The 26,908-nt window shown below is 33.8% G+C and overlaps 1 protein-coding gene and 1 long non-coding RNA gene across 4 annotated transcripts in view; one reads left to right on the top strand and one right to left on the bottom strand.

Moving 5' to 3' along the window:
• LOC127848657 (calmodulin-like) overlaps positions 1-26,908 on the bottom strand; it is a 347,495-nt gene that overhangs the window by 307,393 nt on the left and 13,194 nt on the right. The window contains exon 6 of one of the 2 annotated variants that reach the window (XM_052381237.1): positions 12,537-12,583. The exons of the other annotated variant lie outside the window; for it this stretch is intronic. Coding sequence (XP_052237197.1) covers positions 12,552-12,583 — 32 coding nt within the window. The 3' untranslated portion in view covers positions 12,537-12,551. Of the gene's footprint in view, positions 1-12,536; positions 12,584-26,908 lie in introns of those variants that run through there. 2 annotated transcript variants of the gene reach the window in all.
• Positions 11,170-13,267, top strand: LOC127848662 (uncharacterized). Of its 2 annotated transcripts, none has more exons than XR_008034629.1 (3): positions 11,170-11,614; positions 12,028-12,140; positions 12,290-13,267. It is a non-coding gene; the product is annotated as an uncharacterized LOC127848662 (long non-coding RNA). The 2 variants fall into 2 exon arrangements; XR_008034630.1 differs by lacking the exon at positions 11,170-11,614 and adding an exon at positions 11,838-11,916.

Below are 26,908 nucleotides of genomic sequence, written 5' to 3'. Positions count from 1 at the left end.
ATACCAAAAATAAAACAAATTTAAGTATATTTATTTGACTTAATAACTTAATGTGTAGACGACTTCAATGACCATGTTCCTTGTTTCTATATGAAATATAGAAATCAAAATGTCGACGATAATATTTACGATTAAAACTTAGATAATAAATTTACCTTTACCACAATAAGGTCATAGAGCGGTATTGAAATACTTCAAATTCCACAAACGTGCTTGTTATGCAGTTAGAATTAGTTCATATAACGTTCAAATCCTGCGAAGTCGTGCAACACAATCGTATTGCAATGATAGCTACACACAAGAGCGAGACATGTAATGAAATATATGTACTTGTAACATGTTTTTACTGTTGACTTTTCAAAAATGCTAATATAAAAAAGAGCTGTGTTTGTGAAACACAATGCACCCTTTTGCGCCGTTTGAAGGCATATATTTGAACTTTGACCTTTAAGGATGACCTTGACTTTTCACCTTTTAAAATTTGCAGCTCTATGAGATTCACATGCATGCTTAATATCAATATTGCAAAAGTTATGACCAAGGTTAAAGTTTTGACACACAAAATGAATGAATGAATGAATGATAGACAGACAGGCCAACAACAATATTTCCCCGATCATTCGATCCGGGGGCATGCAATGCTTGGCGTTGAGGATGGCAGTACATAAATTTCATAACCATGGCCCATTGCCCCTATACACTTGGTATTTGGATGCACTTATATTCACCAGTCACATGATCTAATTATAAAAGGCACGATATCATCTATGACGATAACCAGTTTATCAACCATCTAACAGAATATATAGAGAATGCATGAATGGTGACGAGGTGGAGAAAGTTTATCCAAAGATGCTTTTGAAAAAGAAAGTAGGTGAGCTTGAGCGATCCCTAGTTGCGTTTTTGGTCAAACTTGATTAACTATCTCAATCTCGGCACCAACCATGTATTCGATCTATCCTGCTTCGTTTTACATTATGTCTTTAACACATTTTATCAAAAACAAATGATAAATTGACATAACAAAATAATTATTCAAGTCGGGTGTCCAACATGTACATAACATTCCTGACGACCGAATAACTACCGATTGTGTCACGTACAAAATAGTTCCACAATAAACTGTTCCGTTTAATGCTTTTCTCTTATAAATATTCGAAGAAATAAAAAATGAATCGAAAATATGATATGCTTATTGTTAAAAATGGAAAAAATGCAACGTCAAAATAATAACTCAATTTTTGTTCAAGGTTATTGACTGAAACGAGTGTCTATGAAAACGGATGATCAGTTAAATGTCATAGTTCACGATGAATAATTGCATTACTACTGAGACATCGTGAATTTTAACAGTTTCGCCTGCAAATACAGATGAGGATTTTCATTCAAATATAGTGTTAGTTTGTTCGATTTAATGATAACATTGAACAATAAAATCTATTGCAGACGACAGAAAATAAGTTTGTTTAAGTGGAGTGTAACCTTTTTTTTTAATAAAAAGAAACCCCGTATATTAAAGGTGCCTAGGTGCCGAGATGCCGATATGACTAAATACCGATTATAGGTTATGGGTAAATGAATTTAAAGGCAACATTGATTTCTTCATTGCTATATGTTTGCTTGAATTTAATACACATTTATTACTTTTCCTTTAATTTTGTTTTGACAAAACATTTGTCAAGTTTTTCGAATGTATATTTTGTAAAATGTCAAATATTAGAACTTGTTAATCGGCGCGAAGGAATATGTACTTACCGTTGCCGTAGATCAACTAGTTTATTCCACCCTGCTTTAATAGGTCAATGATTGCAACAGAGGCAGGGTAAGCATTATTTATGTGTAAGTATATGCAGACATATTTTATGCATGTAAAGTTTATCATAAGTATGCTGTATATACTTCAAAATAGAGTGAGCTGAAGTAGAGTGTTCATGCAAGAAATCACAGAAAATTGTTTTAATTGTACACGTAAAATGTCGATTACATAGTAGACGATGTATATGGTCCGCAATGACTAGGATATACAATAATACGTGAAGCCCACATGCTAGTCCCTGTAAATAAAATTGCATTAATTTAACCCAGGCAACAATCGGTTATTAAAGTTTTACTACAAGGCCTATATTAAAACACACAAAAAATAAAGGACAACTAACTTATTACACTTATCAAATATTAGAGCTTGAAACCAGCGATTCAGAGAAGAAATATTTGAATAATGTCGGATCCGCGGAAGTACCAGTTTTAATCCACGGAAATAAAACTTTTAAGAGGACTACAACTTAATATTTAAATAGCCCCAATATTAAAACTCTAGCATAGCGGGTTCATATGTGTATAAGTCTTTATAAATGTTTCACAAAATAGTGTTATTTAAAGTTGCAAAAGAGTGTAATTCCAGTGAAGTATTTAAATGTCTTTTGCGGTTTACAAAACACAAAGCGTCCAGAAAAGCAACATAGCATGTTCCAAACGGGCAAGAACACACTCAGAACGAGTTAATACTGGCGCCGCAACGGTTCAAGTCATGTATTTACAAGACTAACATAATAACGTTTCCTTGCAGACATGTGCAGTGACTTAGTGCTCACCACTATCAACCTGAAGATTAAGAACCTACACAAGATTCTGAAAAATCTAGAGACAACAGGAGCATTTCAAGCAGAGATATGTGGCAATTTTGCAGACCTGAACATCCTTGACAGTAACATCGAAAAATCACCAACAACATTAAGGAAGCCCTGCTGTCATCGGCCTATAAAGTTCTTGGGCGAGAGAGGAGGAAGAACCAGCTTTTAGTGACGACCAAGATCATGGACCTCTGCGACAAAAGAATAGAGATGAGGTTTGATAAGAACAAAAGCCAGAACTATAGCGCAAAGTACTAGATAGCGAACAGAGAGGCGATGTATGGAAGAGGACATAGAGGTGTTGATTGAAGAGCATGTAACACCGTTGTCAACTAGGTAACCATATGCAGCGTTAAAAAACATACATCCCCATAAAGCCCCCACACAGATCCTTTAGCCAAATGCAGGTGTTATAGGTGACACTGTTGGAATACTCCTGACCGAGAGTGTCCCTGCACTGAACAGGTGGACTGAATACTGCAGCGACCTCTATGACAAACAGCTTGGGCCATACCTAGTCTAATTCAGACCGATACCAGAACAGAAGTGCATGACAAAAGTCTAACCATGGTAAATATTCATTATGACAGAATAGCGATCACCTGATAAAAATGTGATGTACTATATGGATTGTGTGTTTTATGATTGTCTGCGAACGAGAATGTGTGTATGTATTTGTGGTGTGCGGTTGTGGGTTACTAATGTATGGGGTGTGCGGTTTTGATGCTTGCTTATTTTAAGAGTTTAACTTCTTTTTTGGATACCTTTCTCGCTAATAATAACAAATTTGTTACGATCCAATATACACATTATATATATATATATATATATATTTATTTATATATATATAACTATGTGTCAAACAGTGTAAACATTAAGTACCTTATACCCTAGCGCTTTTGTTTGTTTCAACACTTTTTTTTCATTTATATACTTATTTGCAATTGTTCTTGTATTCTCATAAGATCCAGTGTTTTCGATAGTATATTCGTGGTTGTTTTATAAATTTTTCTCATGGTCAGTAATTTTAAAAGTAATACTTCTGGAGTTATGTACATCCTTAACAAAAACTGTGTATAGTTCATTCTGTCCATTTATTTGGAAAAACGCTCGACACAAAAACCAATCGCTCACTCAAATAGCTTGATCAATTATCACTGCATTCAAGACAGTAATTGTTTAATATACACTCACTTCCTGATGATTTTTATCTGAAGATGAATCCATATCTAGCTTGAAATTACATTTAGCATACGTTTAAATGCCAGTGTCACTGATACTTAATTTAAGTGTAGTCAGAGCTCGGCCAGTTGTGACAAAATCATTTACTCAAAATAGAATTCGCTAAACAGCCTGATATAAGATATATATTTGCACACATACACTTTAAGATTGCTCTCTTATATACATGTGTCATTTGAATTAATTTAATTTAATTTGGAAAGCTTTGATTACCCTCTGACTAATGTACATATTTATATTGATTCTTGTGTTTAATAATTAGAACGGTATATTTACAAAGTAAGAATATTAAGTTGCAAAAACTAATGAATATTTGACAAAAAGTATTTATTAATTGACAAAAGGTAAACACAAATGTATCATGCTAAACTGTGGCAATGCCATATTTATGGTTTGACAAGGAAGACTGGTCTAATGTTATAGCATTATTATCCCACTAATAATGGATGTGGACATTATGAAACTCCTGTAATGAAGATTTATGAAACTATTCCGACATAAGCCTTCGGCTTCGGTACATATACTATTTGGGGCTGCCTGGCTGGTCACTATTCTGCCATAGGGCCCTCAGTGAGGTTTTCTATTTCTTATATTATACCGAACATTTTGTGCAGATCAATGTCAATAGAAATAAAAATAAATTACACAATATAAATTTCATCAGTATTTTTCACTTACCATTAATTATATGTACCGTATTATTGTTGTGCGCGATTTGTCCTTCATAAGTTGGACACGGAAAAAAATCGCTTCTTTATACAAAATGTATTTTTATTGTAAAGCATTTCATATATTGAGATATATTTAATATAGAGATAACTACTTATATCACGGACAACATGTTGCAAAACATTGATATCAAATATAGCATTACTTTTTTGTATTTTTTAACATGTGATAAATAATAAAAAACACACACTCGTGACCTTCCAAACGAATCGTGACTATAAATTATAAGTACATTATTATTGTTGTACGCGCGTTGTCTCCCTGCGGAAATTGGACACGGAACAATTCGCTTCTTTATACAAAACTCATTTTTATTGTAAAGAATTTCACATATGGAGATACATTTTATATAAAAATATCTGCTTTTATTACAGACAACATGCTGCAAAACATTGATCCCAAAAATAGCATTTTATTTTTGTATTTTTAAAGATGTGATTATTAATAAAAAACACACACTTGTAACCTGCAAAATTACTCGTGCGTTTACCCTAAGTATATAAAAAAATCCCTGCCTTTTAAAACTTACATAAATGTTACAAATAACTAACATTCTCGCGGGCACTATTACATGCGTGCATCTTTACAGGGCACTATTCAAAATGGCGCCCGCTGACTATGCGCGCGCATCTTTACAGGGCACTATACAAAATAACGGACCTGTGAAGTTTATATACGCAAAGAAGAAACAAATTTATGTGAGGTATAATATTTCCAGTTAATTCCAGTAATGAATGCACACACAATTTAAGTGTATTGTCAAAAATAGAAAAAAAACAGTAAAATTAATAGAGAAGATTTCACTAGGGTGTCTCCTCGCCTAATTTGTGAGTAAAACTTAAAATTGCTATGTGAAATTCAAATGTAATATCGTTTACCTCAAGCGTTTAAATTCGAGCCCAAGTGATCATTTAAATAATCATATGTTTTCCCACGATTATCTTTAATAATTATAAAACCTGAATGACGAAGGAATCTTTTTCATACATCAGATAGAAAGACTGTGTAATTTAAATAGCTTCTTCATCTTGGGACATATTTCAAACACTTATCTTGGAATAATCACTGAATATTGAAAGGCATTACAATTACATATTCTTAGTTAAGCCTTTTCCCAAACATACGTAGTTCTATATACATAAGCGAAACTGATTAAAAACGGGATTTAAAACGAACAAATAGTTAAATTGCTAAACAATCTAAGTTGTAAAACCCGAACTAGAAGTGTTTATTTTCAATAAAGCATATATATAAGCCGTGTCCGTTCAACAGCTTCGTTATGTGGGGCATAGTTCAAGCATACATCTTTGCCATCCTGAACATTTGCGATCCTGAACAGAACATAACAAAGTTAAAAAGACACATATTCATTTCTTTAGTGACAAAAGAAAGAAGATTTCATGAAAAGTTTGGACATGAACACATTAATCATATAATAACATATCTGATAAATTGGCCCACGATTTGAGGGATGATCGAATAATTAGCAATACCGCTAACTTATAAAAAGTCACAAAAAGACACAATATAAAAAATATTTCAGCAAAAACCACTAAACATTCAATCTTTATCGAACATGCACTTAATGCGTAATCAACTCTGTTTTTTCATTATCGTTTATGTCAACTCATTGGTCTGATAAAATATCTTCATAAGTTTCTCATCGATAATCCATACTATTAGCTGAATGCCGATTGAACGTTAAGCCATGTTAAACGCGTCACAAATATTGTATACTTGAACAAGGGAGTAATTGTGATGGAAGAGCAAATGTTCGTCATTGGTGATGTAATACTTGAGTAGTAAATGTGATGCTCGTGCGCAACATAGCTACCTTGACGATCGACGAGTCAGCAATCGCCTTTTGGCATACACGCGATTTTCTTTAATAAAATATTAAAACAATTGTGTACTTCTCTCAGATTGTCATAAGAAAAGAACAATATACACAAGAAGTTCAAGTTTGTTCTAATTCGTACATGTGCACGTCAAATTCGAGGAAGGCACCCCCGCACGCATTCCAAAGCGGCAGAGTGTCATAAATGAAATATTTTCATACAACTATGAAGAACATTTTTCAAACAACCAATGTGTGTTATTTGTATTGATATCTTTAGCCGTTGTTTGGACACTTTAATCATTATCAAAGCGCTGTAGGCGCTGAAAGCCTTGGGCTAGATTTAATGTGCTTGGGAAGAAGTATTGTCCGAATTTCTACCTTTGTCCGAATTTATACGGATTGATCCTAGCGGTTGAGTGCAGAAGCTAATAGACTATCAGAAAAGAAATATTTGTTAATATACTACAGTGTACAAAGACGGTGGAGGACTACACGATACTGGTGGTGGGAACGATGAACTTTTGTTCAACTCTAAAGATCAAGTAAAGGCTCGTCTACAAAGGCGGTGAAGATATACAACAACAACAACAACAATAACATGGTCGCAAAAAACTGTTATTGTTGACGTCAAATTAATCACTTTCAATAGCCTAAAATAGCGTTCTATTACATAATTAACAGATGAGGAAAACACTCATACTTCCTTTGAAATGTGTATACAAAAGAAAATCCACTTACTCTAATAAAGAACGGTGTACAGATTGTGTAATTTGTCTCACGTACAACTTTTCGCGATCGATTTGCGCGCTCGATCTGCGCAGTGAAATACCATAACCGGTAACTTCGTCTATTTCCGAGAATGATCGTGAATATTTGTTGTTTTTTTCATTTTCTTTTTTTCTGGAATGTGTTGTTATATAATTAGATGTATTATTATTGTAATTTATTGAAGCTTCTCTGCAAAATAATACGTTTAATGCAAAGAGCTCTTTGTTGTGAAAAATTGTTGGTCTTTCAGTCTTCAGACAATATTTACTTTTATGCTAATGACGCGTTTTCGATGATGTAAATACATGTATTAATGAGTTCTTTTGGCACTAAATATTTTTTTACTTATTATTTAGTTGTTGTTTTTTCCGTAGTTTCTCTTAGATTTATTGACTAAACAAGTATCGTTATCCGTATGTTTTGCATTACTGTAACACATGCGTTTGCCTATTAGTGTTTAGCGCATGCGCGAATATCCGGAATGATAACTATAACAATGAACTGGTTTATAAACACCAATTATATATTTACTATTATTACTGGTACTTGTTTTTCCATCTAATTTATTTCCTTAATTGTAATTTATTTAAATTATTTAGTTTGTTAATTAAGTGTAAAATGCGCTCTTCACATCCAAGTTTTTAATTAAAAAAGGGATGCACATTGTACGTGTAGTCACTTTATAGCACACGGGACTTAGAACATTCAAGAACAACAACTAATAAAATGTAATAATAAGTGATACATACAAAATAGACTTGTTAAGCTTAACATATTTAATGTTACCTTAGATTCGACGGACTGTATCCAAACAACTCACGTCTTTCTTCTATTTGTCACAAATAGCCGCGAGACAAGACTGACTATGAATTTATCGAATGTTTATGAACATATGTAAAAGCGAATTGTGAAGGAGTGTTAAACCAAAGCCTTTTCATACAAAAACTAGGTATTTAAAACGTCTGCTCGCCTTTGTCACGGTTTGCGGTTTATGTTTATTAAGTATCGTCTTTCATAGATATTCTTTCACGATTTGGTGATAGAAGAGAGTTACCGGTAAACCTTCAACTCATGGACAATTATTTAACAAGTTAAACATACCCTTCTACGTTTATGACTAAATGGCTTGATTGAACAAATTATATCCGCATGAGAGAAATCACGACCATGAGATTGTTATTCGATGCATACATGTAAGACCGTCAATATAAACTCGCCATTTGTCAATGTATCCATCATCTGATCATAACCTCGACCCATGTCAATATGTCTCCTTTCGGCTAATCATGACTACGAACTCTGTTACTATAGAACTTTCCTAACTATATTGAAGAAACTCGTTCCGTGCCTCAATTTTACTAACAATTAACTCCTACTTTTATAATTTATCTCCATTTGGCTTACTTTAAACTCGCATTTTATTAAAATATCCAAATATGTCAATTAACTTGTAATTAGACACAGAACTAGTAGAACTACTCTAGAAGCAGACCTGCTTCGCTGAGCATTTATTCTAGATTCGTTATAAATGTAATAAATGGGAATATAATAGCCAGTTTTTCCGCAATAAATCAAACTCCGGCAACAATAATGTACTGCCATAAGTTTTTCTGTGTAAATTGTCAAGTGCACACTGACATTTACATAGAATTATCTTTATTTCATAGCGCATATACCATACCTAATAAATGTGTGATTTTTAATATTGCTTTTCATTCCGAGTATACTTATTATTTTATTACATGTATGTTTATCTACAGGACAATCAGTGAGAAACACGAGCATAATAATGTCCAGGTCTACATGTAAAGTGTAATTTATAGGAATGTTATATCTTTCTTTTACCCGCTTATTTAAACACGTATGGTTATTTATATCCTAAAAAATATGAAATTGTGGTTACAAATTGCAATAAGTTTGTATTCCCTAAATTAAACAAAAAAGGTTTAAAAAAAAGCATTCAATTGTCCCGCTGTATAAGTCATATAAAGACGACTAGATCAAACGTGATAATCTAAAGATAGCGAATATTTATAAAGATATCCGACCTCGCTGTGAAATAGGATAAACCGCAATAGAAAATTGCTACTCCAGCGTTTTACTCAAATCAATTTCGAAACATTTTGAAATACGTAAAAAGAGATCACAAATTCTTAACAAGAAATTGTCTTAAACATAATACATATTAGCGTTTTATTGTTTAAATAGTAAAATGAGATTACAATAACTAAATCGAACCGTGCACTATAAAAATCATTTGTGATCCTTCCATGTTGCTCTTTGCGAAATAGTCCAAAACAATTCAATGCAGAGTGACACGACAAAATATCGCTATATGCCTCGATTCAATTTCATCACCATTTCAAATGTAACACATTCAAGACGACACACACGTTTTTGTTTAAATTTCAATATTCGTTTCACCTAACCGAAATACCAAAAAAATGCCTTCCCCTACGTCAAGCATGATGCAGCATTTATCCCCGCCGATATTTTTACTTAAATTATACAAACAACTCTTCTTGCGACTTCCTTTTCACTTACTGGCAGATGAAAGGCAAGCCTCTTCTAGCTAATGCACGCACCAAAAGGTGTGTATGGATACAAATCAACATGTTCGTCCAGTTTGTTTGCTTCCATGAGGCGTTGAAATTCTGCACGCGGCATACACACAATTTTAGTTCATTTCAATATTCCTTTTCCATGTCAAAAGTTGATCTAAGCATGCATTTCTTTGTGGATAGACTTTCAACTAAAAACGAAACGACCTTTTGATCGAAGAAATTACCCTTAAAATGGTACGCCCATTTCCGTCGAAAAATAAAAGAATCCACGATGCAACATCACCGGTTTTATTCCAGCCATATATAGATCGGACGCAAGTTGTCTTTTCTTACAATAGTGTTTAATGAGTTTAGGAAATGTATCAGTATTCGAATCTTTCCTTTAGAATAATAATTCAGTTATGTTCTTATTAATATTTTCCTAACACTGTAACAAGCAAGAATGGCGAAGTCGGACAGGTCTCGATGGCTACAAAAGTGGTACCAAACAAACTGCATACACGATTCATACAAAGTAGTTGTGTGTCGAAGTTTTTTTATGCTATGGTTTAACTTTTATGTTTTGTTTTTTCCGAGTTGTATTGCCATGTATCCTACAGATCCTTTAACCATAATGCTGTCTAAAATATGTTGCCTCTATCATAGAAAATATTTAAGGTGGATACATTGCAAATATATACATGGCGCACTGATTTAGTATAAATAAATAAAAATATGCCGACCGGTTTCGTTCAGCTCATCAGGGCATATACTGTTACGGACCTCTGCTTTGAGGTATACCGTTTTAATGACTTGATTAAATTACAGCTTTCAAATAGCTGTTTATATAGTGTTGCGCTTGTTCCATCCGTTTTGATATATGACACAAGTCGATAATACACGTTTAAACAATAATTTATTCGTGCGAAGATATATTTATAGAAATAATCGCAATAAACAATCCGTTAGAGAGCAACACAATGTAAGTTCTTCCTAATCGCCAGCACCCCGGTAATTATACTAGGGTAGTATTTACAACGTTAATGGCGTGTGGCGCACACTCAGTCAGTTCTGCGTTCGTTCAGTATTCATAAATTATGGCAAGCGAAATGCACATTAATTCCTTAAACCACGGTTTAACTGTTAACTATATAGTTAAGAGACTTTGAACCCGGGTTCAAAGTGCCGTTTGCACATTAAATCCTTAAACCCGAGTTCAAGAGTTTGAACCGCAGTTCAAAGTGTGTATAAAAATAGATACAAATCTGTTATCTGAGACGACCAATTAGCGGAGCTTAAACCACAATTAGCTATATATAGAAGGTAAATGCTGCGATTTCATTGGTCCTCTTTTAACTATAGGGTTAAGAGACTTTAAACTGCGGTTCAAAGTCTTAAACTGCGGTTAAGAGGCGCGGAATGCACATTAATTATTTAACAGTTAATTATATAGTTAAGAAATTTTGAACCCGAGTTCAAAGTGCCGTTTGCACATTAATTCCTTAAACCCGAGTTCAAGAGTGTAAACTGCGGTTCAAAGTCTTAAACTGGGGTTAACAAGCGCGGAATGTACATTTATTATCTAACTGTTGAATATATACAGTAAAAATACTAAAATGAAAGTTTTGACACACCATGCGAATGTCCTATCAAGTAAAGGTGACGATTAACCAAAATGAAGTGTAATATAACCTAATTCAATGGGTTTTATGCGGTGCGAGTGTTCACAAAACACCGGTTGACATTGAAAATGACATGGGACGATGATGGGTAAAAAACAATCTCGTCGATTAACATTTCTCAATTATCAACGAGTTTAAGCCGTTGATACTGCATTGCATGGGAAGAAAAGGTGATATTAGGTATGTTGTCAATTAGTGTTGTCATTTTATTACCAAATTTATGGATGTAATCGCTAAACTTTTTAACATTTCTTAACCCGGAAGTGGATAATTCCGATTTATTTACGGAACCACATACATTGATAAATATGCACTGTAGCAAATCTTCATATAATCAATCTTTGTACAGAGAATAAGAAAAAACACTAGTTTAATAAAATAAATCCTTAATTAATCAAAATCATATGTTCAACCTCTCCTATACCACTATACCATTGTAACGATTTGGAAAACAGACCGGTTCATGTTGGACTTTGAAGCAGGTAAATTAACTAAACAGTTGTTACATTGAATTGGTTGAAATTTAAAACAAATGAATTGTAATGGATCAACATGTATAATCTATTTCTTACTTAACGTTTTGCTTATTCCAGGTTGGCGGTCCTCTTCTGAATGTTGTCAATTACGTTGAGCGCACGTGGATACGGGGATCCATGTGGAAGCCGGAGAACTGGACAAACAGTTAGGACTAACAACGATGTTGAAGGTATGCTTTTATTCAAAGAACAATTGATGTTTATCTGTTATATAAATTTTTTTTTTTTACGTAACGTAATAAACAACATTGTTTATAGCATTTTTATTTCGCCTAACATAATTAACAATATTGTTTATAAACTTTGCTCATTATTTCAGGCTGGCATCGAAGAATCAATACGCGAGCCGGGCGCGCTGACTTAGGATTCTACATGCTCGTCCCCCTAATACGTATGAGGCGGCGACAGTGGACGTGACGATTCGTCTAGTGTCGGAGCACTCGCTTGCCCGTATCCATAGAAGGAAATACAAGGACGTCCACGGAAAACTATTCGACACCTGGGACAAATATGAGGACGATGAAATCACCACCACTCAACTTCTGAGGCGATGCAGCAACATCACAGGCCTTGGGCCCGATTCAACACATGACCCAATCCACGACGAAGATGTCTGAAAAAGAACATGGACATTTAAGAGACAGAAGTGTTGTTGTGTACATAGTTGTAAATATTTATTTTTGGTGTAATATTGTTTGGAAATAAATGTATCTGGTGCGTAAAGGTAAGTATATTATTGTACCGTTTATTGAGTATATTTGTATTTGATTATGTTTTATATGCAGATATTTATTAACCAGGTTTTCCGAAGGAAAAAACTGGTTATTAGATTGGCGAATGCGGGCGGGCTGGCGGGCGACGGAACAAGCTTGTCCGGGCCATAACTATGTCATTCATTGTGAGATTTTAAAATCATTTGGCACATTTGTTCACCATCATGGGACGGTGTGTCGCACGAAAGAATCACGTCAATATCTCCAATGTCAAGGTCGCCACGACTAAAAATATATTTTTTTAAACAAACTTACAAAGGGAGTTAATTCTGTTTGTTCATTTCAAAAGTTCAGTTTGAGTTTTCTCCCTTTATCAGATTTTTTTTTCACAATGAAAACCTGGTTTTGTGACAATTTTGTCCCTTGTTTTTGTTGTAATATTGCTTGCAAATAAAAGTGTGTTGTGTAAAGGTAAGTATATTATTATACCGTTTATTGAGTAGATTTGTATTTGATTGTATCTTTATGTTTTATATGCAAATTTTTTTTGGTGTAATATTGCTTGCAAATAAATGTATGTGTTGTGTAAAGGTAAGTATGTTATTATACCGTTTATTAAGTAGATTTTTATGTTAATGTATTGTGTAATATTGTGTTGTATTTGAATAAATTTTTGTGTGAATCATAATCAACATTGTATTATGTCATTTAATTGCATGTGTATACTAACTAAACACTTCAATGTATCGAATTTAACAGAAAAGAAAAACAAACATGTTGATTGATAACAGAAGAAAGGTGTCAATCAAAGGTGCTAAAGTTTCCCGGTATTATTCACACCTATATATTACCATTGTGACGAACCCTCTACCCGTTTTCTACAGTAAATTCAGTGTGACGAAACTGCAGTGTGACGAAACCTCCGTATTTATAATAATAATAACAACAAATAAAAGCTTTATTTACAAAACGTTACACAAAAAAGAAAAATGGAAAAATAACATATAAACATTTGATTATGACTATTTAAATTAACTAATACAAGAATAATTGTTATGCATTAATTATAAATAATTTAAAAAAGCGGGATGTTAAGAGTTCTTTATCGACGCACTCCCACTCAATGAGGTCTATTAATGTATAAAGTTTCAAACTGATGCTATTAATACTTTTTAACGAGACAGACGACGGACAAGTGATCCCTATAAAAAAACATTTGGTAGAAAACAATATTAATGCATAGTATTCGATACAAAAGGATTTGTTCGTTTACAGAAAATACTATAATTGTAACATAATTATACTATGTACAACAACCTCAAGGTAGACATAATGTAATACAAATTTGTAGTTAACGAAATAAACAAACTATAAAATGAATCATAAACATAATTGTCTCGCGTTCTGAGAAAACTGGACATAATGCTGGTGCGTAAATTGTTATCCCAGATTAGCCGTTTCAATCCGCACAGGCTAATCAGGGACGACAATTTCCGCTTTTATGGAATGTTTCGTTTAAATGATGTCTCTTCTTAGCGAAAATCCAGATAAGGCGGAAAGTGTCACTTTACGCACAAGCATTATGCCCAGTTTTATCAGAACACGACACAATTATGCATGTTCAAAACCATTTCTAGCTACATTTTCCCACATTCTCTTTCACTATTGCTTTAACTTGTATTTTTATGGGACCGTTTCATCAAAGATCGTACGACAATCTTAATTTATAACTTAAATTTAAAAACTAAAAATATACAAGCTGTTGATAAATAGCTCCGCAAGATATAAGCCATTGGTAAGAAAATGATGAAATAAATGATTTTACTAGAAATAAGCAAAAATATGCTTCGGTCTGTTAAAATAATGTTTCTTTGAAATTCGTATCGTATTCTAAATTTGTCGTACGATGTTTGATGAAACGGGCCCATAAGAATATAAGTTAAAGCAAGAATTTGACAGTATTTGAGTGATCTCAGCTATATCATACTCTTGGACACACGCAAATACTGTTTATAGATTTAACGGTTCATATTGTTTCTAAAAATGGTTCAATATCCTTTTATTGTGTGTTCAGAACAGTGTTCAGATGGATCTATTCAGTGTCATAACTGTAAAAAAATGGTCGCATCGTCAGTGCTATGACATGTCGGACACAGACCTAAAATCATGGTCTCCATCGTACCTTAAGTTTGTGTGTCAAAAGTGTGGATTTCGTAATGGAAAGTACGACGTCGAAGCTGCACTCAAGAGGTATGTACACATGTATTAGCCAAGTTTCCGATGTTGATCCATCTTAGCTAAAGCCGATTTGAATAAATTTTCTTTAGCAAACCCTTAGTCCATAATATATTATACAATAAATATTAAGATATTCGGCGTAAATTGTAAAAATTATGATTATAAATAGACATATAATTGCATTTAGTTTAATTAAAAAAATAAACAAAGCGTTCATCACGTTATCTTATATGCGTCGTAAAACATTTATTTAATTAACTTAAAACGTTTATTGTATATATTGCTTATAAAGTGTATACGAGTTATTATGGCACATCTAGTGATGGTTTAACGTATATATTGCATTATTAATTGTATGTATACCGTCTCTGTGTCTATTCACTAAATAAAGAAAATATTCGTCACGCACTGCGATAATTTGAAATGAACGTCACACAGTCAGGTGTTATTAGAAATTGATTGATTATTAAGATGGTACTTTTTAAAAATTGTGATTTGTTTTACCTGTAAAGATGTATTAGCTAAAAAACAGTATCTTTTTTACTTTCGCGTTCGGTATAAGCAACTAAACATAAATCAAATTTGTATTTTGTTACAAATCGTGTTCGGTATAAGCAATTAAACTTAAAGTTTGTGTAATTTGATTCGCACCTATCGCCTAACTCAACGTTCAATGGCACGCGCACTTTATAAAATTAATGCAACTAATGCAAGCTAGAATTAATATGTGACTACTTGCAGTGTCATGCGAAAATGGATCTTATTTCTAAATATCCACCTTCACACTTTATTAGCGCCGTCTTTAATTAGGCTATCTTTATTTAAAGAACAGATTACTGTGAACTTAATAAAAATGTGCAACGGTGATGTGGATCCATTCTCGCAAAGAGCTATCAATATACAAAGATTGGAAACATCCATTCAGACCATTCGAAAGTATCGGAAATTCAAGCGGCGGAACCGAGATCTATATCACGTGACATCAATCGAGCAGACGTCTTTTAAAGCCGAATTGTGTAAAATAATTGCCATCATCGTTATCGTTTTCACATCTGTCTTTATTGACTTTAAGGGTAGTATTATCGAATATTTTTGTATAACTTTGCTATTTGTTGATAGATTCGGTTAATTTTGGATTTAGTTAGTTTCATTTTCATATTGCTACAGGTGTAGACTAAACTCATATCACCATATTTAGTACACACTTGAATATCTCTTCTTGTAAGACGTATGTTAATGTTTATGTCTATTTATTTTTTACAAATTAAACTACGAAACCTCGCCAGACTTAATAGAGAAAAGGGTAGCTTCTGACCACACTGCGCGAATGCCGCTTGTCGCATTTTACCCGTGTTTGCATAAGTCGGCAAATATCTTGCTCTGCTTTTTGAACTAATTTATGTCAGTTGATCAATGCATATCATGTATACTATGTACTGCAATTAAAATTTATTCGATAAAAAACACTCGAAATTTATAAAAATGATATCGCAGTTAACGACTACTTCTGGGTCAAAAGGCTGACGCCTCAAACATACGTTATATATTATATAAATTGAATATTCAACCTACGTGTAACGTTGATATGTGACGTCGATGTCACGTGAAATTTGCCGTAAATTATATTTATCAACTACATTTAAACCAAATTTAAATGCGCTTAACACACATACTTACTGAGGTCTCTATGGCATTACGTTTCAATCGCACTTTTTGGAATTCATGTATTTTAAGCTTAAATATAAAGTCCGTGATAATTAGTTAGTATAATATGTAAATTTCATTGACTTTTGCCAACAAACTAATGAGGTATGGAGAAAATCCACGAAATTCTGGAACACCCCTCGTATATATATATATATATATATATATATATATATATATATATATATATATATATATATATATATATATATATATATATATATATATATATATATATATATATAAACATTGAGTGAAATAGCGCTACCAAAAAAATTCCATGCAATCCATGTACCGTTTGTGTTAGTTAACAACATCAATTGACGTATATATTTTATTAAGAATAAAAACATACATACATGTTTATATTTTCGGTAGCGCTAGTTCACTTACTATTTGATACTTCGGGAATCTGGAAAAATAAATCTCCATTTAGGTTATATTACATTACTTGAAAAAAGTTCATATTTTCATTATATTCGGTAATAAAAGTTCGCGATGTGAAAAATGTGAACATCTCCCTTTAAAATATAACGACCTTTTGTGATCATGAGTACATCAATGTAGACTTAAATTAATCGCTGTATAAACTGGTTATTTCCCCTGATATGCAACCGATTTATTTTTTTATTATTATCATTTTCTTATTAGCCTCTAAACATGCACACACATTGTAATATCAAGGATTTCGTCGATTGTCATTATATTAATCTATGGGCATACATGCATAGAACATATGGTTAAAATGTTTAAACAATTAAACGCAGTTATCTACACTTTGATTAACTTTACCATAAGCATGTGCACTTTAAATTGCACTAGGCCAAGGACAATATTTAAAAAGATTTAAGCCAGATCGAGCACACTGAACAATGAACTGTTCGTATAAACAACTTTGGTGTAGTGTTTCAAGTTTTTGAATTGCGCAGTTTGCAGGGTTGTAAAGGAAGTCCTAGGTTGCAATTGGTAATCATATTCGTTTGCAACTGCCGCAATGAATGCATTCAACGACGTGGAAAACCATGTTTTAAAATACAGCTATTATGTTTTGGAAGACCTTTTCAATCACTGAGTGTGTTTAAAAGCCAATAAATATTTAAATATCTCTTCCGCTTTCAGCAGTCATGTGCAATAGGTGCGTATCTAAAATTCTTGTCAAGAGAGTCTACAGACAGTTGGTGCCCTGGAGATTGGAGACTCCCATCATATGCTGTCACTAAATGGAGCGCAGTAAATTTTGCGACCTACACATTTTCCAACGTACTTAAAATGTTTTTTTTTCATAAAAAAGTGATATTTATAATTATATGAATATCATAAGCAGTAAGTAGGTAGTTCTTTGAGGAGAGTGATGTTGACCAACATTGACGTTACGTTTTATTTATTTGTAACAATGAGGGGGTAATAATCAATAAATGGTGAGAAATTGGTTATTTCTTTTATAATAGTCTACAATGGTTGACAATCTTCCCCGCTGTTTAAAATAATAATATGTGCTTTTAAGGCAGTTTCTCGCATTTCCTTGTCAGTGTCATAAATAGCCATTTATTTTTACCACTTGTGTCATAGTGAATATACAGTATCATTATGATTTCTCAAACTCCAGTTTGCAAGACATGAAGTATGTCAATAAACTTTACTAAGTTATGAAAATATTAACATAAATGCAATATCAATAGATAGAGATTTTATAATTAATAGATTTGGTTTATTTTGAACTTATTTTGTTTCATTTTCATATTGGTTCATACGTCAAGAATGTGGGTTGCTATGGCAACAAATACTACAAAAAATAATGATCTGACAATGGTGGAGCCGGTAGGGGACATCATTGCTTGGCAATAGCTTGTTTAATGTATGATTCGGTAGAAATACAAACACTAAATAATGTCATTTATCAATAATGCAACTATTATACCATTGGTGAAATTGGAAAAAGATTTTATATTTTTGTTCATTATCCCATGTGAGAATTTTACCTATAACCTTTTGAAAAAAATAGTGTTTGGCTTTGTAAATGTGGCTCAGGAAAAGATACGAATCGCATCCATGTAGCCATTATGAGCTTTCGTAATGATTCCCTGAACAGATATTTATATAACAGGTATCAAGTTCACAACCAGCAATACATATTATTTAACATGGTTTTTTTTTACAAGCAACATCACAAATTGTCAACCCCAACTGTCATTCATTTCAGGCAAAGATATATAAATAAACAAACATGTTTATTATTGTTTCAAAGTCTCATAGTTTGTTGGCAATCCGGCATTCTGCCTTTGGCCAAGAACATGTATACAAAAAAAATATGGCCAAGACAGGGAATCATACAATAATACAATTTAAACATGAGAAAATATGCCAACCAAAACAAATAATATGTATGACTACAGTTATGTTTGTTAACATGCAATTACACAAAAGATAGACGATTTAAATTATCACATCTAATTTTGAACGCTTCAACCAAAGATTTTGAAATGCGAACATTTGTGCAAGACACCGTTAATATGTATTTGCTTATGGTATGCCATGATGATTATAGATCTTAGGATCTTCTCACCCACTCAGCGCATCCATTATTATCCATCAAATGACTTGTTTATTGTTATTGCGTGAAAAACTATCTCATATGGTTATGGTAAACACCTTTTTTATTGCAAAGGGACATGAATCTGCAATTGTATTAAAATTCTTACAGGGGTTCGGCGTTCATAAAGTCCTGACTGTTTACGCCGCTCTATGGTCTCGATTATGGACACTCCATTTCATAATAAAGAAGTAAAAATAAAAAATGTGTCGGCCTCCTGAAGGCGGAAAGTATCATCGCGCTACAGATCTGATCAAGTTGCAATTTCAGTGCGGAGTAAGCAGTTTTTTTAGTGCGGACGAAAACTTGCCTACGCAACGATAAGATCTAATTACATCGCCGCAAATGCAGTTAAATTGGCTTTCACGACACGCACAATTTTGAGTAAATTATTTATAGCGATGAGAAAGCAAAATTCCTTTGCTATTTAAAGTCGGGTTTCGTAGAACGAAAAATGAGAAGAGTGGCCTTTACCAGTTTTTAGGAAAATATGTATAACGATGAGAAAGCAAATTTGCTTTGTTATTTAAGTCGGTTTTCGTAGAACGAAACATGATGAGAGTCACGTTAACCTATTTTAAACGATACATTTGGAGCGAGCTGTACCTTAACACAGTAGTAAGTTTTATTTTGCGACATAAATTAGTAACAGAAATTCTGCTCGTGGAGTGGAAGTTTGAAGAGAAGTAAATTTGCAATGTCATTTGAAAGTTGAAAACACGTCCACAGTCATTGGATTAGTCATCAACATGACAGTTGTTATTTTAAAATGTCATTAAGTGTTGATTGTCAAACAGAAAGGCAGACGTACAGTACTCAAACATATAATGAGAATATATATAAGACAGCTTAACAAGGCCCTCAATTAGACAGCTTTAACCCCCGCCGCGATTATTTTGACCTTCAAATGGTGAATTTGACCAGCGTGTATAACTCACGACGTGTGCACCAAAATATTAGAGGCAAGCAAGCAAGCTTTTGGAGGATATTTCAAATGAGACATAAAGTGGACTTAAAGCTCATACTTTTTACATTCAATTATGACCTTGACATTGACCCGAATTCACTGATTCATGACTTTTGAACATCATCTCATCGATCTTACCATACTATAATATTTTCATGAATATATTCCAGGTAAAGGAGATATGAAGCGGACACAAATATAAAGGCCCCGATTTTCAATAACAAGTATAAACATTTCATTACAATCCGTCAACGGGTATATGATATCTGAAGAGGACACGAAAATGAAATGGACTTTCAAACATTTGACGTTTTGACACGTTTCATTGTCTGGTACGAAGACCTGTTGATAACGTTTAGATCAGCAATTGGGTAACTAATCCCTATTTGAACATTTAGTTCATCCATTGGTACTTCTCCTCTCCACCCTCCCCGGTAAACATGTAGTTTACATTTCATTGTCAATATATGTATATACATTTTTGTGTTGCGATAACCCAGACTTTTCAGCAAATAAAGAGCGATCCAGTTTCATTCCGCGAACAGTTACAATTTATTCATCCGATACTGACGATTTCAAGAAGTGGACATTACGGTTAAATAATGACACAGCAAAACTGCATTGTTACCACAAATAGGACTTCGTGGAAGGAAAACTGAGACAGTTTCGTTAAACTAGTTTGACGACCGAATGAAACTTCATCTAGTTGTACTGGTAAAATTTCATGTTACCACGGAGTGTATCTTTTGTTAGGCATTTCATTCCGATGAGGCAAAAATCGTAAAATAAAACTAGGTATGTCACATACACTCTTGTGTCAGCGACGCATGTTTAGGCTAAGATTTATCCTCTAGTCAAGGTTAAGACTTTCCTCCAACAAAAACATCCTCGATGTTTATGCTCAACACTTAAAAATTACACATGGGTTATTCTTTCACAAAAGTTGATCCGATTTCAATTCTTTCTTTACAAACACATACGCACGAAGGTTATTAAGCTGTCCAATTTTTTACGCCACCCTGTTAAAAAGGAGTTAATCACCAACAAGTTTGGGGACTGTGAATTCTACAGCGGCACAGTCAAAAGGGCACAATTTTGGAATAAGAAAAGCATACATACACAAAACACATTTTCAAAAGTGGTCGCAGCCAAACTTTCGTCTTTTCTACGTTTATACACATGAATTCATTATTAATTGCCTGAAAAATACGTTAAAAGACACAACGTGAAAAGAAACATTAAATATATAATTACGCAATATATTTTTATAAACTTCTTTTTGCTTCGTTGCAATTTTCGGGTCTGTATGCTATAAACCAAATAAACGTGTATGTAAGGCCTAAGTCGGTTACATACCTTTTCTGAAAATTTCACTTTTATTCGTCATACATGTAATACTATCACATGTTGTTGCTGTTGTTTTCCTCTAAAATACGTGGAAGGATGTAAAAAGTACAGTTTTAGTATGTTAATTGGTTTCGTGTCTAACCTGTTTCAGCTAACATTTCATTTCATCGAAAATTGCAGAAAGTAAAACCCAATAAAACGAAACGTAATTTTATTCCTAGAGAGATAAGTAAGAAAATAATGTCATGGTTAAGCCGGTTATTAATAGATTATAGTAACCATTAACGGACACGTTATCATCAAAACAAAAATATCAAATTACGATAAGGTGGACTAGTTTGCAAACAATATAACGAAACATAATTTTAAATATTATGATTGTGTATACTTATGATAAAATGCATTTAATTGATAAAATGAGCATGTTAGAATCACTATATATATATACGTACGTATATATATATTGTTCCTTGAAATTAAAAGAATAATAAACTGTTTTTAGGACAACCTCCATGGAATTGAGTCAACCAATTTTGGAAAATGCAACATCATCAACTATTTCGACTAAAATTCAATGTTTCGTTAAAGCAGCAGCTACTATTTTTTAAGCAATGCTTTATGTTGTAAGTTATATAATCGATTGTGATTTTCCAGCAAAATAATCGACCAATAGATTCAAGTAAATTCTTGCCACTCTTTATACAAGCATTAACATTTACAAACATGTTTGCGAGTGAAGGTTTCTGTACATTTTTGATAAATAAATCATTTCTAAATATTATATTTCCCGATTTTGAAAACAATTGCATTTTTCAGAAGTATAATTGGCTTGATTTTAAAAAACATCTAGATCTAATCAAGAGATTGAATGACAAGACTAAACTGAATACGAATATTTTTACAAGTGTGCTCAATTTATACGGACCACGTGGTGAACACGTATTGTTATACGCAATCGCGGTAATTTTAGAATTTTAAATATTATACTATCTCATTTAATAAAGCTTTTGATGCAAAATGGAAGTATTCCACAGTCCACAGACGCCACCGAACGTGCGTAAATTATAAGTTAAAAAATAATATGAGAATGATTTATGTCATACAGGTTTAAATAATACCACGTAAATAACCCAAATTTTCCTTCAAAAAGCAATCACGATAGTTTCCCTGCATTCCAACCATGCAATTTATCACGTTTTCTTGTAATAAAACCCAACAGCTTATTGTGGTATAAACGATTTAATGAAGTGTACTTGAGGACACCATCATGAAAAACATTATAGCAATGTCATCAAAATATATAGCGACCTATTATACGTGGAAAGCGTCCGTAACAAGGATAAAGACTGTTTTTCTATGATAAAGTATAAGGCTCCCTGTAATTGAAACTTTACTTTCGTGTTCGCCGAACGACTGAAGTTTATTTCAATCTTGTAAAAATGTAATTTCTCTTCTTTTTTTTTTTGCTATTTAAAGTGCATCGCTGTAATTGTATACTCGGGCTACGATAGATAAATTGTGTTTCCCATTATTCAGTTTTATAACAAATTGACAATTATGTATATGGTGGCTATTTGGTGCGGTCAATTATATTCTTGATAATAGCTGAAATGGAAATTAATCATGATCTTGATCTTAATTTTAACTTGACAATTTTATTTGCAAAGAAGGAGAACAATTCACCAAATATGAAGATAGCATCATGTATTGTGTCATACTTTCTGACCGCCAACTTTTGTGGGAATTGGTCACTAAATTATCTATTATTCGGCTATTTTTATTTGACTGCGGTCAGTTTCTGATCAAAACATAACCTAACATTCCGTTGGCCAATGGACGATTGCATAGTTTGTGTTATACACTGTAGAAGTCACATTTCATGCCCAATCTTCATGTAACTTTGTCAAAATGTTTTTCTTAATGATATGTTGGTTGAGTTCAAAAGTGGTTCCAGTCCGTTGAAAAACATGGCCGCCAATGGGCGGGGCAGTGTTCCTAATTTGGCTTTAGAGAAACCTTTCGAACACTCTGGAAGTCACAATTTTTGCCCAATCATCATGAAAGTTGGTCAAAACATTGGTTTTATTGATAACTCGGACGAGATCGAAAATGGTCCAGATCGGTGAAAAAACATGGCCGCCAGTGGGCGGGGCATTTTTCTCTATATTTATATAGTGAAAACATGTCAACACTCTAGAAGTCACTTTTTTGGCCCAATTTTCATGAAATTTGGTCAGAACATTTGTTTCCTAGATATGTGAGTTAAGTTTGAAAATGGTTCCGGTCTGTTGAAAAACATGGTTGCCAGGGGGACGTAGCAGTTTTCCTTATATTTATATAGCAAAAAGACTTGCAAACAATTATGAATTAAGGTCATGCAACATGTGAGACAACTCTTCTAAATATTGCATTTAAGAATACACAGTAGTTACTCCCCTTTGATTATTAATGTTTTCATACTAATACAGTGTAGTTGTGTTTCATTTATGTGTTAATTGTCATTCGAGGTTTGATGTTGTTATGCCCCCTTTCGATGAAAAGGGGGCATATAGTGATCGGACTGTCCGTCCGTCCGTCCGTCTGTCTGTCCGTCCGTCTGTCCGTCTTTCCGTCACACTTTGCATTTAGGTTTCCAAAAATGCTCATAACTTCTATGTACCTTGAAATATAACCTTTATATTTGGTATGCATGTGTATATGGAAACGGCCTTTCCACACGCACACGTTTTTCTCCCTGTGACCTTGACCTTGAACTTAGTCCGCATTTAGGTTTCGAAATATGCGTTTAGGTTTCTAAAAATGCTCATAACTTCTATGTCCCTTGAGATATAACCTTCAAATTTGGTTTGCATGTGTATAAGGACAAGGTCTTTCCATACGCACAAAAATGTTTACCCCTGTGACATTGACGTTGAATTTAGGGTCCGCGTTTAGGTTTCGAAATCTCTGTTTAGGTTTCGAAAAATGCTCATAACTTCTATGTCACTGGAGATATAACCTTCATATTTGGTATGCATGTGTATATGAACAAGGCCTTTCCATACGCACACAACTGTTTACCCCTGTGACCTTTACCTTGAAGTTAGGGTCCGTGTTTAGGTTTCGAAATCTGCGTTTAGGTTTCGAAAAAGGCTCATAACTTCTATGTCCCTTGAGATATAACCTTTATATTTGGTATGAATGTTTATATGGATAAGGCCTTTCCATACGCACACAAATTTTGACCCCTGTGACATTGACCTTAAACTTAGGGTCCGCGTTTAGGTTTCGAAATCTGCGTTTAGGTTTCGAAAAATGCTATAACTTCTATCAAAGCGTTTATAGGGGGCATATGTCATCCTATGGTGACAGCTCTTGTTTTGAGCTCACCTGACTGCGCAGGTGAGCTTTTGTGACTGGTCTTTGTCCGTCGTCCGTCCGTCCACATTTGTTCTTAAACACTCTAAGTGCCACATTCATTGTTCGATCTTCATGAAACTTGGTCAGATGTTTTGTCCCAATGAAATCTCGATCGAGTTTGAAACTGGGTCATGTTGGGTCAAAAACTAGGTCACTTAGTCAAAAAAAGAAGAAAAAAGCTTGTAAACACTGTAGAAGTCACATTTAATGCCCAATCTTCATGTAACTTTGTCTATATGTCTGTGTTAATAATATGTTGGTTGAGTTCTAAAGTGGTTCCGGTCCATTGAAAAATATGGCCGCCAGTGGGCGGGGCAGTTTTTCTTATATGGCTATAGAGAAACCGTGTAAACACTCTAGAAGTTACAATTTTCGCCCAATCATCATGAAAGTTAATCAAAACATTGGTTTTATTGATATGTCGGAGGAGTTCGAAAATGGTCCAGATCGGTGAAAAAACATGGCCGCCAGTGGGCGGGGCATTTTTCTCTATATGTATATAGTGAAAAAACATGTGAACACCCTAGAAGTCACATGTCTTGCCCAATTTTCATGAAATTTGGTCAGAACATTTGTTTCCATGATACGAGAGTTGAGTTAGAAAATGGTTCCGGTCAGTTGAATAACATGGCTGCCGGGTGGGGGATGGGGAATGGGGGCCGTTTTCTTATATTTATATAGTAAAAAAAGCTTGTGAACACTCTAGAAGTCACATTTTTTGCCCGATTATCATGAAACTTTGTAAATAGATTGTTTGTATATATATCTCAGATGAGTTTGCAAATGGTCCCGATGGGTCAATAAACATGGCTGCCAGGGGGGTGGGGCAGTTTTCCATATGTGACTATATAGAGAGAAATCTTGTGATCGAACACTATAGATGTCACATTTTTTGCCTAATCATCGTGAAACTTAGTCAATACATTGGTTTTATTGATTTCTTGGACAAGTTGGAAAATGGCTCAGGTCGGTGAAACACACTTTTTAGCTCACCTGATTGCTCAGATGAGGTTTTAGGATTGGTATTTGCCCGCTGTCCGTCGTCCACATTTGGTTTGTAAACACTCTAGCATTCACATTTCTCAAGCATTCTTTATCAAAGTTGCTGAAAGATCTCAGTCAAGTTTGATGATGAGCAAAATCACATAATTAATGCCATAATTATTGCCCTTAGATTGTCCAGATTTTCATTATGTTATACAAAATCCTTGTAAGCAAAGTTTGATGTTTGGGGGGTCAACTCAAAATATAGGTCATCATTTCAAATCTTACAAAAACAAAAACACTCCGTACGCCAGAGTTTTGGATCAATAATGATGAAACTTGACCAGAATGTTTGTCTGGTCAATATCTATGTCATGTTTGACATTAGGTAAAGATTGAATGAACCGACTCCTCTCAGGTGAGCGAACTAGGGCCATCTTGGCCCTCTTGTTTATATTTGTATTGCACTACATTCACAATTTTCTTGCAGCTAATTTATAGTAGTTTTCTATGGTAAACCTTTAAAACATTCAAAATTTGCATTTATCTGTACAATAGTATTTTTATTATAATTAGAAGCAATAGGTTGACTGTATCACGGCTGAACATGTGTTTTTGGGAAAAGTACCTTACAACGACGTTACATTAACCATTAGCGCTTACAAAGATGTACGCGGGTCGCCGTGTTGTAGTGGACATGGTGTCCGCCTAGCGACCGGGAGGTCACGGGTTCGATCCACACTGTGGGGGCGATCTCTCCCATAGACACCAAGTACTGGTTATAGTTCACGGAAACGGACTCGAGGGCGTTTCCAATAAGTTTAAGGCTTTACATGCAATCGAGTTAAATTAAAAACGTTTAAAAAAGATGTACATTGTAACCGAGATGAATAATACACTTGGAAGCTGACAACGGTCGGACGCCTTTCCCGAAAGATGAACGGGATTGATGACAACGATAAAAATTACACCCGACAACAATTGGCCAACTAGCTT

Source organism: Dreissena polymorpha, chromosome 10 (genome assembly GCF_020536995.1).
Source record: "Dreissena polymorpha isolate Duluth1 chromosome 10, UMN_Dpol_1.0, whole genome shotgun sequence".
Lineage (NCBI taxonomy): Eukaryota > Metazoa > Mollusca > Bivalvia > Myida > Dreissenidae > Dreissena > Dreissena polymorpha.
The sequence above is the reverse complement of the archived record's forward strand: the minus strand, read 5'-3'. Positions and strand labels throughout refer to the sequence as shown.